This window comes from Salvelinus fontinalis, chromosome 2 (assembly GCF_029448725.1).
Source record: "Salvelinus fontinalis isolate EN_2023a chromosome 2, ASM2944872v1, whole genome shotgun sequence".
NCBI lineage: Eukaryota > Metazoa > Chordata > Actinopteri > Salmoniformes > Salmonidae > Salvelinus > Salvelinus fontinalis.
In genome coordinates this window covers 77948596-77962307 of record NC_074666.1, presented here as the reverse complement: position 1 = coordinate 77962307, position 13712 = coordinate 77948596, and the positions used below count along the sequence as shown (strand labels likewise).

Genomic DNA, 13712 nt, shown 5'->3' with positions numbered 1-13712 from the left:
GGATAGTTCAAAAATAGAGGAAGGTACTGCTGTCTCCTCTGCTTCTACTGCTATGATAGTGGACTGTCATATTGATGATGGTGAGGGAGATGGATTAGAGTTGCGCAATACTCAGCAGCAGTGCGTTAGATTGCCCAACTCAGAAATGCTGTTGTCTATCCAGTCAGGTCTGGTTCATTTAACGGACGGACAGGCCGACGATGTTGTGAGGCTACTACACAGTTTTCCATGTCTCTTTAATGACGTTCCTACTCGCACAAATGTGTTGGAACATGACATTAATGTTGGAAATGCTACACCTATCAAGCAGCACCCCTATCGTATCAACGCTTACAAAAGGAAGATAATGAGGGATGAAGTGACATATTTGTTGGAGAATGACCTGGCTACGCCAAGTTCAAGCCCTTGGAGTTCTCCTTGCATTCTGGTTCCTAAACCTGATGGTACGTCCAGGTTATGTACGGATTATCGAAAGGTTAATTCTGTCACAATGCCAGATTCGTTCCCGTTACCCAGACTGGACGACTGTATCGACACTATTGGAGCTGCTAAGTATGTTACTAAGTTGGACCTCTTAAAAGGTTACTGGCAGGTTCCGTTAACTTCACGTGCTTCGGAGATTTCAGCTTTTGTAACCCCCGACAACTTCCTACAGTACTCAGTCATGGCTTTTGGGATGCGAAATGCACCAGCCACTTTCCAACGACTGGTTAACTCCGTATTAGCTGGAGTACCCAACTGTAGTGCTTATCTTGATGATCTGGTGATTTATTCGTCTGAGTGGTCAGATCATGTTGACTCTCTCAGGGTAGTATGTGAACGGTTGGCAGCTGCTTCGCTAACCCTGAACTTGGCAAAGTGCGAGTTTGGAAAAGCTACTGTTACTTATCTTGGCAAAGAGGTCGGCCATGGACAGGTGCGCCCTGTTGATGCCAAGGTGTTGGCTATAACTGCATTTCCCGCACCTACCACCAGACGACAGCTACGCCGCTTTTTAGGGATGGTTGGCTACTACCGTAGTTTCTGTCAAAATTTCTCTGCGGTAGTTGCGCCATTGACCGATTTACTTAGTCCGGCTAAATCATTTGTGTGGTCTCCGGATTGTAAAATAGCTTTTGAATCTGCAAAAGCCCTCTTGTGTAATACCCCTGTACTTGCTGCTCCGGATTTTTTAAAACCGTTTCAACTTGAAGTAGATGCTAGTGCCAGAGGTGCTGGTGCTGTTCTACTGCAGCAGGACAAGAGTGGAGTGGATCATCCTGTTTGTTATTTTTCTCGGAAGTTTAACAACTGTCAGACAAAATATGCCACAATAGAACAGGAAGCTCTTGCTTTGTTGTTGGCTCTGCAGTACTTTGAGGTGTACATTGGTTCCAGTGCCCTACCAGTAATTGTATATACGGACCACAACCCCTTAGTGTTTCTCCACCGCATGTACAACCAGAACCAGCGCCTAATGCGTTGGGCCCTTATTGTACAGAATTATAATTTGGAGATAAAGCATAAAAAAGGTTCTGAGAATGTGTTGGCAGATGCTTTGTCTCGTGTGTGAGAATTATGATGTTTGTATGTTTTGTAAATGTGTTCGCAATCCCTAGGGTTGCTCTTTTAAGGGTGGGAGTGTTACGGATACAAATGTTCTGTGTGTATCCTGTGTGTATTTCTTTTCTCTCCTTCTCCCCTACTCACAGGTGACAATAATCATTCCCCAATCAGTCATCAATCAGTCGCTAATCGGAAGACATCTGCTCCTTTCCCCTACCCAATCACAGTCCCTTTCCCTTGGTTTAAAACCCCTGTCAGTTGTTTTCTCCAGAGCTCAATCTCTTTTGTAAATGCCTTCTGTCTGTAGATCGCTTGTGTGTTTTGCATCTACATGTCACTTTGTCCCCACCTGTGAGTATTGTTTTGGTTATGGTGTTTGAGTGTTTGTTTAATGGTGGGAAAAGGGGGTAACCAGACAAGTCGCCCTTGGGCTACACTACCCGTAGTTAAATATTGTTAAAAACACTAGTTAGAACTGGGCGGACCACCCCCTGTATTTTTGGTTAGTTAGTTAGCTGTTTGTGAATTAGGCTAGTTTAGCTTAGGGGTGTTTTTGAATTGGTATTCTTTCATTCCTTGGGTCCCGCTCAGCCCCTTTTTCCTGCTCCCCCCATTACCGTGTGTTTTTAAATAAACCTTGAGTGTTTGACGGTAGTAATTTAGTTGTCTGTGGTTATTTTTGTTCTCACTGTTACGTTGTCACTATAATAATTTGCATGAGTTGTGTTACGGGTCCCATTACCATCCCCCCCTAGACTGTCGGGCCAGAGGGATTCGTAACATTTATGCTCAGTGTGTCATCATGATCTCTGTTGGAATCGTCCGTCTTTCTGTTGCAAAGTTCATCTGAACATCTCTTTGCGTCCCTGGAGTCGCCGTTAGAATGGATACTTCAGAGTTACATTTAGAAATGTTCTTATAGAATAGATGTTTCGGCGGTTGTCGGTCTTCACATTCAATGGTACATAATTCCTAGCTGCAGACTACTAATTAGTATCGAAGATTTGCTCTTATTCTGTCGGTACAGATAGTCTCAGAGTTTAACCACGTGGTATGGTTAAGAATTCAGCAACCATTACAACCTTAGCTTGTCCTGAGGTTTTTCTGGTCTCTACTCAAACCTTAGCTCCCTCAGCTGACCGAGGTAGACATGGTCTCTACTCAAACCTTAGTTCCCTCAGCTGACCGAGGTAGGCCTGGTCTAAAGAGGATTTCTCCAGGTGGGGGTTTTATTCGGAACTGTGGAAAAGCTGTCCCATGACGCCAGATTGATGTCTGTGCTCATGGGGGCGGGCCAATGACTTAGTGAAACTTTAAACAGAAATACAATTCTCTCTCACATTAAAGGTTTAAAATCACATTATCCAATTTCACAAATAGTTTAATCTTTACTCATTCATCTTATACAATAATTAGATGCAAGCCTCAGAACGGAGGCTCCTGTATAAACAGAGTTATGGTAGTGTGGCTGTATTGTCTTTCCTGAGGTCACAATCATAAAACGAAATGGACTGGTCGTAGCTGGATTCTTCACCGACCGTTTCCACATTCTCCAAAACAAGGATATTGTTCAGTTCTCAAGTTCTGTGATGTAGAAGAAGTTCCTTTGTTCTACTGTGAAACTCTCTCTGACTATACTGCCTGGCCATGAGGAGAGTCTCCTCTAGGAATTTACGACCTGATATAACAGAACCTGGGTGTAAGAGGGAGAGGGGGGGTAGGCATTCGCTATACCCAAAGAGGGCCACGTCATGACACTACACACACACGTGCACCCGCATAGTCACACGCACAAGCACACATCATCATCAACAAACACATTGTGTGTGTGGTTATGCCAGAATATTGGTTATGGCAGATGGAGGCAGGTGGGAGGTGTATTATTACACACCACACTAAAGCTAATTCCTAACAGCCATTGTGGCAGTAATATTGCATTATATTGTATTCTACACAAACACACACACACGTAGACACATCTCTCTTTCATACAACCCCACAGCCATAGTGATCTGATGAACACCAACTCTTCACTCAAGCCTCTCCTTTAAACACACACTCACACTAACCCCACAACCAAAACACACCCTCCACCAGTGGTGGTAAAAATAATCAATTGTCATACTTGGGTAAAAGTAAAGATACCTTAATAGAAAATGACTCAAGTAAAAGTGAAAGACACCCAGTAAAATACTACTTGAGTAAAAGTCAAAAAATATTTGGTTTTAAACATCCTTAAGTATCAAAAGTAAATGTAATTGATCAAATGTACTTAAGTATCAAAAGTAAAAGTATAAATAATTTCAAATTCCTTATATTAAGTAGTACTTTAAAGTATTTTTACTTAAGTACTTTATACATTTAAGTCATTTAGCAGACGCTCTTATCCAGAGCGACTTACAAATTGGAAAGTTCATATATATTCATCCTGGTCCCCCCGTGGGAATTGAACCCTAGTCCCCCCGTGGGAATTGAACCCACAACCCTGGCATTGCAAGCGCCATGCTCTACCAACTGAGCCACACGGGACCACTGGCTTCCACCACCCAAAGCCCCCTCTCCTCCCTACATCAGTTTCATGTATGACTACTAATGCCTGACCTCCAGCACTTTATTGAAACTGCGTTCTCTCTCTCTGTTATCCTCCTCTTTGTTTTTCTATCTCTCTTTCTCCCTCTCTTTGTCTTTGTTTGTCTCCCCTTTCCCTCTCTGACTCACTTGTTGATACGCCAACACACCAATCCTGCTGCAGTAGCAGAGTTAGTGGCTCACCTCCGGCCTGCTCCTCTCCTGCCTGGCCTTTATCTTTAAAACAATGAGGACAGTATTGTCAGCTCATTTGTCAGCTCCCAGCGTGTACACACACACACACACACAGATACACATGCGCACACACACACACGCATACACACAAGAGAAAGACACAAGTGGAGATGTGAGAGCAGGGGTGCAGGGAAGGAGCATCAGGTACAGGGACGTTTCAAAGGAAACCGGTATCTGGGGTAAAGGAAAGTATACAATGTACCCAAAAGTGATGAGTGCAACCAAGGTGAGTTTGAATTGGAACAAGCTAAACGGATGTTCTAAATGAATATTCCCTTAAGGAGAACAGAGTGCAGATAGCTCCATTCTCCTTGTTTCATTGTGTGCTCTCATTTCACTAGTCACCTGTAGCTACAGTATATAACCAGTCCCTTTCTTATGCAAACACCAACACTGCCATTAAAGAGATATCTCACACAAACTACAGCATTAGTTAGTATCTTACCCTGAAAGTTATCTATGAGCCATACACTACTTTCAATATAATGTATCTAACTAATGTTGTAATGTGTGCAAACTATCCCTTTAATCAACATAAACATTCAGAAGACCCAGGGGCCTTCCAGACATCCAGAAAGCCTGGGGCCAAGAGTAGTCACCCTGCCCAGGGAGGGCTCCCTCACCGTGGACAGGCAGCTCCTCTGCTCCCTGATGACGGCGCAGCAGCCCAGGAAGCCCGTGACCATGACCAGGGCCCCGGCCAGGATGAGGATGTAGGCGGACACGGCGAAGGTGCTGGAGGCCAGCAGGCTCAGGTAGTCACTCTTGTCTATCAGGGTCCAGATGCCCACGCCCATCACCGCTGCTCCACCAACCTGAGGAGACAGACAGGTTGATGTCATGTGTTCCCATATGTTTGTTTTGGCTTTAAATGTTTCATGCCAATTTAATTGAATGAAATTGAATTGAGAAGGAGAGAGGGTAGGGGTGTGAGGAGGGGTGTGAGGGGGAGAGAGAATGAGGAGGGGGGAGAGTGTTGGCGTATCCACAAGTGAGTCAGCGAGGGAAAGGGGAGACAAACAAAGACAAAGAGAGGGAGAAAGAGAGATAGAAAAACAAAGAGGATGACAGAGAGAGAGAACGCAGTGTCAATAAAGTGAGTCAGAGAGGAAGGGGATATACACAAAAACAGTGAGAGAAAGAAAGAGAGAAAGAGAGAGAGGAAGAGAGCAGATTGACAAAAAAGGAGAGAGAGCCAAACAGAGCCAGAGTGGAGTGATTTGTTTCCTTAAACAATGGTGGCCACATCAGAGGGGTGACGTGGCGATGCCCTTAATCAGTTTTCCCCATCTCTGTCATCTATGTCACACCCGGACGTGCAGGAAATCCCAGGGAGAGTCGCTCCTATTCAGCCTCCCATCCCTTTCCTCCTCCTCTACACGCCAAGCCCCTACTCCCAAACAACAAACACTGCTGCTACAGATGTAGGATTTAAATTTGATCACCCTTTTGCAGAACAGGAAATGTCAAACTTGTAGCGTATTTTAGGTTTAAAAAGGCTTCTGACGTTTGTAATTTCCACTGGAAAATGTATCAACCCCTATAAAATGTCCATTAATTATTATTCACATAATAACTCACATTTCCTGTTGCTGCAGGATTATTGTATTATTTTCCTGCTGTAGCAAACTGGCTCAAATTCAGATCTGACATCTATAGTGCTAAAACACCATGCCAGGGGAAAAAGTGACCGTTTAAAGGAATGGGCAACTCTGGAGTATTAGTATGTGGTATCTTTGGGTGCAGGGTTACAATATAGAGTAACAGGCAGGCTGAGGCTGTGGCCGTTGGGGAAAGTGGGAGGTATTACTGTTATGCAATTTGGGGTTTGAAGGGAAGTCGTTAGGTTAGTGTGAAATGTAAAGCGAGAGATATAAAAGAGAACCTGTTTGAATCTGATCCCTTACTCTGTAGACAGAGAACAACTGTTTTCAGGCCCAGCAGAACAAAGCTTTAATAGTTAACTGTATTATTAAACAGTAAACGTACAGCAGCTGCCAGGGACCAGGTTTGATCCACAGCTCCTCGGTCCAACACCGACAGGCCATAAATATTAGAGTACACTGGGCCAAGTCCATTTCTTAGCGCTCCTTAAATGTAATCCCCCACTCCATTTCTCTGTCATGTTTTTTCTCTCCCTCTGTGTCTCTTTTTCCTCACTCTGTAACTATTCCCCTCTCTTTCCTCACCGTAACTCTCTCTCTGATTCTCTCTCTCTCTTGGCTAAGAAAGAGCAACACAAGAAGTCACACAAGAAGTCTAACTAGCTTCCTTTGATGGAAAACCTGTCAAATATCACTCCTCCCTATGCATGCCATCGCGAACGTTAACCCAATTCACTCTCTCCCTGATTCCCCTCTTAAATAAATCAACTATGAACCTGTCACTGGAAGAAAAGTATTATTTCTGTGTACTAGAGGTTTAATACAGCCTGATCCCAGATCTGTTTTGTGCTGTAAAGCCAACTCACTTGGTCTTTCCCAACACAAAAAGATCTTACCGGGTTAGCTTACCGAGCTAGCTTACCAGACCAGTTTACCAGGCCATCTTACCAGGCTAGATTGCTACTCACCCAGAAGAGAAAGTTGAAGACAAACAGGAGGGCTTGCTAATTTGCTATAGCCTGATCCCAGATCTGTTTGTCATGTATAGCAAACTCCTATGACCAACTCCCATGGTTGTTGGCTAATGCAGCACAAACAGATCCAGGGTAGCTTGCTAGTGCTACTCACCCAGAAGAGGACGTTAAAGACGAAGAGGAGGTATTTGAGGCAGACGGTCATCCAGTCATCCTGGTCGTCTTTGTACATGGCCGACATCTCCCCTCCACAGCTCTGGACAGACAGTGTACAAAACTTAAACTGGCAGTTCTGAATCTGAAGTACTTGACTGTTCTTATAACAGTTAAGAGGGTTGAAAACAGGGTAGAAACCCCAACCAGCAGTTCTCACAGACTTTCTGTTCTCACAAGATTCTCCAAAGATTGAAGAATATTCCAAAAACAGGGTACAAAAAATCTAACCAGGAGTTCTGAGTACTTGACAATTCACATAGCATTTCAAATGGCTGAAAAACGGTCTAACAACATACAAAATGCAAACCGGTAATTCTAATGCAAATTAAAACATAAAATGTGGGGACATTTTGAGAACAATAACACATCACACAAGGCATGACATCAGTAGAAACAATAACCCAAATCTCAGATTCACCAGCAGTCAGTCAAACTGCTGTTGGTTACTTCCTCCCTTCTGCACGATAACTAGCAACTATAGCCTTGTAGCACACCAGACAAGGGACATTGATTATCCTCACACTCAGTGAACACCCTGTGAAGACGCGTTGGGTGTTATAACAGAAGCCAGGCCACCAAAACAAAGGTATTTGTGGAGGCATGCACACACACACACGCACACACACACGCACACACACACACATGCACACACACACCCACACCCACCCACACCCACCCACACACACACATACACACACGCACATTCCAATTAAATAGAGGGAGAAAGATGCTGCCTAGCCTCTGAAGGCCTTTGATTGACACATCACCATGACAGTATCACTGGACAGCTTAATCTAATATGACATGACTATCCACTTCTTCATTTCTCAGACCTGTCAATCATAGGACTGGCCAACTAACAAGAGTCAACTATTCCTGTAAGACTGTCTTTATAGTATAGTTATGGCCTTTTAATCAACTAATTTCATTAAGGTTTATGTCCAAAGCATTGCATAGAATGGTTCTAGTCACTGCCACACACTGTGTAAGTGTGTCAGTACTTCTAGATGCTGCTGACCACACATATCCAATAACAGCAATAGGTAAATAAATAATTCACACAAGTGGACTTGAGTAGAAATACATAAATCATTCATTAAGCACACACTTGCAGCACTTTAAATAAAAGGTGATGGTAGTAAGCACTTAAGCCTGCCACATTGATCTGCCAATCAACAGACAGCAACGAATGCCACTGCAAGGCTTTCAAGACTTCTCTCAGTTCTAGCTCAAGCTAATAACACTGTATGTGTGTGTGTGTGTGTGTGTGTGTGTGTGTGTGTGTGTGTGTGTGTGTGTGTGTGTGTGTGTGTGTGTGTGTGTGTGTGTGTGTGTGTGTGTCCATCCTCCCATAAGAAAATATGGCAAGCTGCTAATTATAGATTAGCCACATTGATGCCTAGGAGAAGTTTAGTTCATGCCATTACAGCCCAACTATAAACATTGCAGTAACACATCTGCAAATATGGCTTTGTCAATCAGCTGGAATAGAACTAAACCCTAAACTGCATCAAAACTGTGTTGTTTTCTTGGTATCTGTATCTTTAACTGTGCTGGTATGTGTTTATAGGCTACTGTTGCAACACCTAAAGCTCCCTTGGGAAAAATTATTTCATTATTCTATTCTATTTTACAATGTTTGTTTTATATATTATACTATTTTCTGTATTCATTCTATTCTACTCTTGGGGAAAATACAGTGAATCGAATCTATTACATTTATATTCTACTGTTTGTATTCTATACTCATGCTCTTGTCCTATTCTATTCTATTCTATTCTAGGGGAGTTCTTTGTGAAGTTGCTGGCTCAAACGTTATTCAGCACAATGGGTGTTTTGTGTGTACTGTTCCTTCAAACCAGTGGCTTTGGGCTATAGGGAGTTCCAGTACACAGGGAATTGGTTGAACTGTCTGAACATGCATTATCAAAGCGCACAAGCTGTGAAATGTGACTTGCAGGCTACCGGTATGTCGTTCACTGGTTGAAAACAAACGAGCTGAAAGTTTTGTCCTCGGACTAACAAATCAGTTACTGTGTAACTTTTATGGGACAGACAAGAAACAAAAACAGAACATTCTAGAATATGCTTTGGACAGAATGTTTCACAAGTAGGCTACCTATGCAACCAGCCAGGTCAGCCGGCCAGCGACAAGTAGCCTGTAATATTATATCCACGATAACATGGTACATGCAATCACATGTAGGCTACCCACCCTGTGTGAACATATGTGATGGAAGTATGTTTACGGGCACTTGCGGCAATCTATGTACGACCAGAAGGCAGGCAGGATCCGCGAAATCGATTTCCCCCCGCATAAAAAAATCCATTAAGAGATGAGTGCTTGATAAGCTTCATATCAGAGAAGGGATCGCCACCGTCAATATGAAAATCTAAATTGCCATAGATCATCACGTTTGTCTATCTACCTAGCGTCCATTTCGCTCGCTGATCAGTGGAATAGGCTGGACGTTGGTTTGCAGACTCACTTTTAACGTTCTGACTGTCTACATAGCCGAATAAGGAAACCGGTGCCTACGCACTAGACAATATTTTCAAAACATAAAAAATATGATTTCATTATTCATTTCCCAAAACGTGTTGCTACATTTGGAGGCCATGGATACTGAGAAGGCTTCCCTAACAAAACACCGCAAACTGGATGCACCTGCATTGAGCTGCGTGTAGCAGACAGAGTTCACGAAATTGCTTATATTTTTAGCATGCATCTCAATTTAGGAAAGCAGCTTTAGTTACCTCACTCACCAAATGCACGGCTTGCTTCTGAGGATAAACGGACAAATAGCCGTCTCCTTATTGTAGCATAGGCTATGTGATTCAATCAAGCTTGTTGCTTCCCTAGCGTCCAGTCCGTGGAGAAGAATGAGGGGTCATTATGGGGTGAAAAGGAAATGAATGAAACTACCCGCCCCCATTGGATTGGATAGTATTGAAGCCGCAGTGCAACTGAGACAGTGCATTGGCCTATAGGCCTATACAATGTAACAGGCGGTTATTACATTGTTATTGTGTGTTTATTCACACAAGTGCAAGTCTAGTAAGTGTGTTACATGTTGTCTTGTTCTGAGTCTTGTTTGTTGATAATATCAATCCAATTAATCAAGTGCACCCTGTAGATGAGGTTTTTTGGGTTTAAAAAATACACATTCTGGGAACATATTGTTATTTACCCAAGCATAGTGTTGACTGATGCAAATCATTTCATTTGACACCTCATGCGGTTAGTGCATATTTTAGAGACTGGTTAGGGGTAATTTGAGGTTTAAAAAACACTTCACGTCATCCATTCTGATCAAGTGGTCAACAAGGAGGCGCGGGCGGTTCTATCAACAACAGCTCCCTCTTCATTATGCAAAGTAGTCTGCCTGTTGATAAAGTTGCGGCTCTCCGGACCCCACAGGCTACGGTTAATTTGGCATTTCAACAGAGAGCAGAACATCATTGATTTGACTGGTGTGGTCAATTATTTTAAGAATGCGAGTTTGGGTCACACAATGAATACAACGATGACGTGGGAAAACAAATGCGCTACTGGGAGGTAACAGCAGTATGATTGGAAATAATGGTGTTTTCTGCAGGGGGAGTTCAGGTCGAAGCAAACATCCCCAAGTCAATGAACATTCTTAGGCCTCAGAATGGCTACGGGGTTCTACATGACACGTACATGGCACATGGAAATATGTTGTGGTTTGGGAGAAAGTGCCACATAAGATTATAATTCAGGTGTGTATGTGAGGGAAATAGTTTGGGTGAGAGGCCTCCAGCTGAATAGCTAGGGTAATTGGGAAATAATTAACCAAATGTCATAGTGTCAGAGTTGTAAGCCTTTAATCTTTCCCAAATATGAATTGATTGAAAAACAATAGAGAGGGCCTATCATAATTGTTTATGACTACAAGCCTATTGATCCTAGACTGGTTCCAGATCTGTCTGTGATGTCTTGTAAACAAGGTCATTGTCACGCTGGGGTTGGAATGACAGCACCAACAGATCTGGATTCTGGAACCAGGTTATATTTATCCTCTCTTGCTCAGCTCTACATTTATTTTTTTCAATGTTATGTTCACCCCAGTTTTTCACACACGTTGTCTTCAGATTGCTTCCTTTCTAACAAACAGGAAGACTGTTGTGTATTCCCCTCTAGCCTCATCTCAGTAACCCAATCATCCCCCAGCCCATTGGGAATAGATGGAGTGCCACCCAGAAAGGATGTGTGGATGTTACCTGCTACAGCAACATCAGTCTCCCCGAACTCCATTACAGAAGGGGATATTATTATGGCTCATTCATCCTCCTCCTCTCCCCTGTAACCATTCCCCAGGTCGTTGCTGTGAACGTGTTCTCAGTCAACTTACCTGGTAAAATAACGGATGAATAAAAAATACAAATAAATCTATCATGGCTTCTGTGTTTCACTGAGCTAATGGGCAGAATTCACAAACACAGCAGCTGTTTATGAGAGGGAGATTATCACAGCTCTGAATTTGAAGCAACTTTTAATCACACTCTGGAGATTGAAAATAAACTCGGAGGCAACTCAAATGAGAGAGAAATAAACAGCGTCAGTATACTTCCTTCTCTCAGAACTCAACTCATTTATATTCCTCGCCAGCACCTGCCTGTTGCTTCTCATTCCACCGTCATTAGTTTATCGTCCATCGTTTGTAGCCCGCTAAGCTCTTTAATGCCTTGTCTCGCTGGAGGGCCTAAGATTGGGCGACAGTCGAGCAGACAAAGTCAAAGACAGGACTGGCAAAGGAGACAACAAACACATCTATCTGTCTGTGTGAAAGGGGGTGGGGGGTTGTGTGTGTATATAGAGTGTGTCTTTATGTGTATGTGTGTGTGTGTGTGTGTGTCTTAGTCAGCTTCACTGTAATGACAGTGGCGTCTGTGTGATCATTGCTAACAGTGTGTCCCTCTCACTGTGACAAAAAGACACAAAATGCAATTGAGGATCACTCACACTGTTTTTCGCCTTCTCGGTATTCCTTATGTGACCAGTGGCAACCCACCTGTTTACCTAAATATATATATAGTTTACATACACCTTCAAATGTACAGTATATATATACAGTTGAAGTCGGAAGTTTACATACACTTAGGTTGAAGTCATTAAAACTCATTTTTGAACCACTCCACACATTTCTTGTTAACAAACTAGTTTTGGCAAGTCAGTTAGGACATCTACTTTGAGCATGACACAAGTAATTTTTCCAACAATTGTTTACAGACAGATTATATCACTTATAATTCACTGTATCACTATTCCAGTGGGTAAGAAGTTTACATACAGTCGACTAAGTGTGCCTTTAAACAGCTTGGAAAATTCCAGAAAATGATGTCATGGCTTTAGAAGCTTCTGATAGGCTAATTAACATAATTTGAGTCAATTGGAGATGTATCTGTGGATGTATTTCAAGGTCTACCTTCAAACTCAGTGCCTCTTTGCTTGACATCATTGGAAAATCAAAAGAAATCAGCCAAGACCTCAGAAAAAAAATTGTAGACCTCCACAATTCTGGTTCATCCTTGGGAGCAATTTTTACTAGGATTAAATATCAGGAATTGTGAAAAACTGAGTTTAAATCTATTTGGCTAAGGTGACTTCAACTGTATATTGACTACCTCCGTCCTAGATCACTCATCAAAATTATGGATTGCCTCTTATCAGTTTGTCGTTCCCTTATAGTTTGTACATCTCAATTGTCAGTAGAAACACCATTTATTTAAGCAAGTCAGCCATGTCAGCTAGGTTTTATTTAAAGGCAGTAAATGAGTCTGAATGAACTGTTTGGCTGCCAGACAAGGCTCCGCTGATAGCCAGGGTAACGGTGGTAAGGATTCACTTCATTGTGCTGAAAGAAAGCTCTGCTGTTACGACAGCTTTATGTTGGCCCTAACAGTTTGTGGCACTTTTTGTCACCATTATAGTGCAATTAATGTATGGTTTAGTGTTGTGTAGTGACCTTGCTGGCATGTATCTAAAAAAAAATAGTTTGAGTTTGCCCCACCAAGATTTACATGCTAAACTCGCCACTGTGACCCAATCTCCTTTTCACTTCCATCATTATTTAATTGACCACGCCAGTCAAATCAATGATGTTCGGCTCTCTTTTTAAATACCAAATTAACCTTTGTCTGTGGTGGTCGGAGAGACCGCCACTTCATCAGCAGGCAGACTACTTTGCATAATGAAGAGGGAGCTGTTGTTGATAGAACCGCCTCTTTGTTGACCACAGTTTTTCAAAACCTTAAATAACCCCAAATCAGTCTCTAAAATATTAATTTCACGCATGAGGTGTCCAATTAAATGATTTGCATCAGTCAACACTTTGCTTAGGTAAATAACATTATTTCACCAGAATATGTATTTTTTAAACTCCCAAAGCCTAATCTACAGGGTGCACTTGATTAATTAAATTGATATAGTCAACAAACAAGACTCAAAACAAGACACTGTGATTAAAGGACACAACATGTGAGGGAAATGCACTTTACGTGCATTCACACTGCACCTTAGCCCAGG

At 42.5% G+C, this 13712-nt stretch overlaps 1 protein-coding gene across 3 annotated transcripts in view; it reads right to left on the bottom strand.

Moving 5' to 3' along the window:
* Positions 1-10080, bottom strand: part of LOC129827477 (tetraspanin-11-like) — a 35269-nt gene extending 25189 nt beyond the window's left edge. Inside the window, exons 1-3 of one of the 3 annotated variants that reach the window (XM_055888382.1) lie at positions 9920-10080; positions 7101-7202; positions 4992-5183 (exon numbers count right to left, since the gene is read on the bottom strand). In XM_055888382.1, coding sequence (XP_055744357.1) covers positions 4992-5183; positions 7101-7187 — 279 coding nt within the window. In that variant the 5' untranslated portion in view covers positions 7188-7202; positions 9920-10080. The remainder of the gene's footprint in view (positions 1-4991; positions 5184-7100; positions 7203-9919) is intronic. The other 2 variants (XM_055888373.1, XM_055888390.1) reach the window with 2 other exon arrangements.
* Between the last annotated feature and the right edge of the window lie 3632 nt (positions 10081-13712).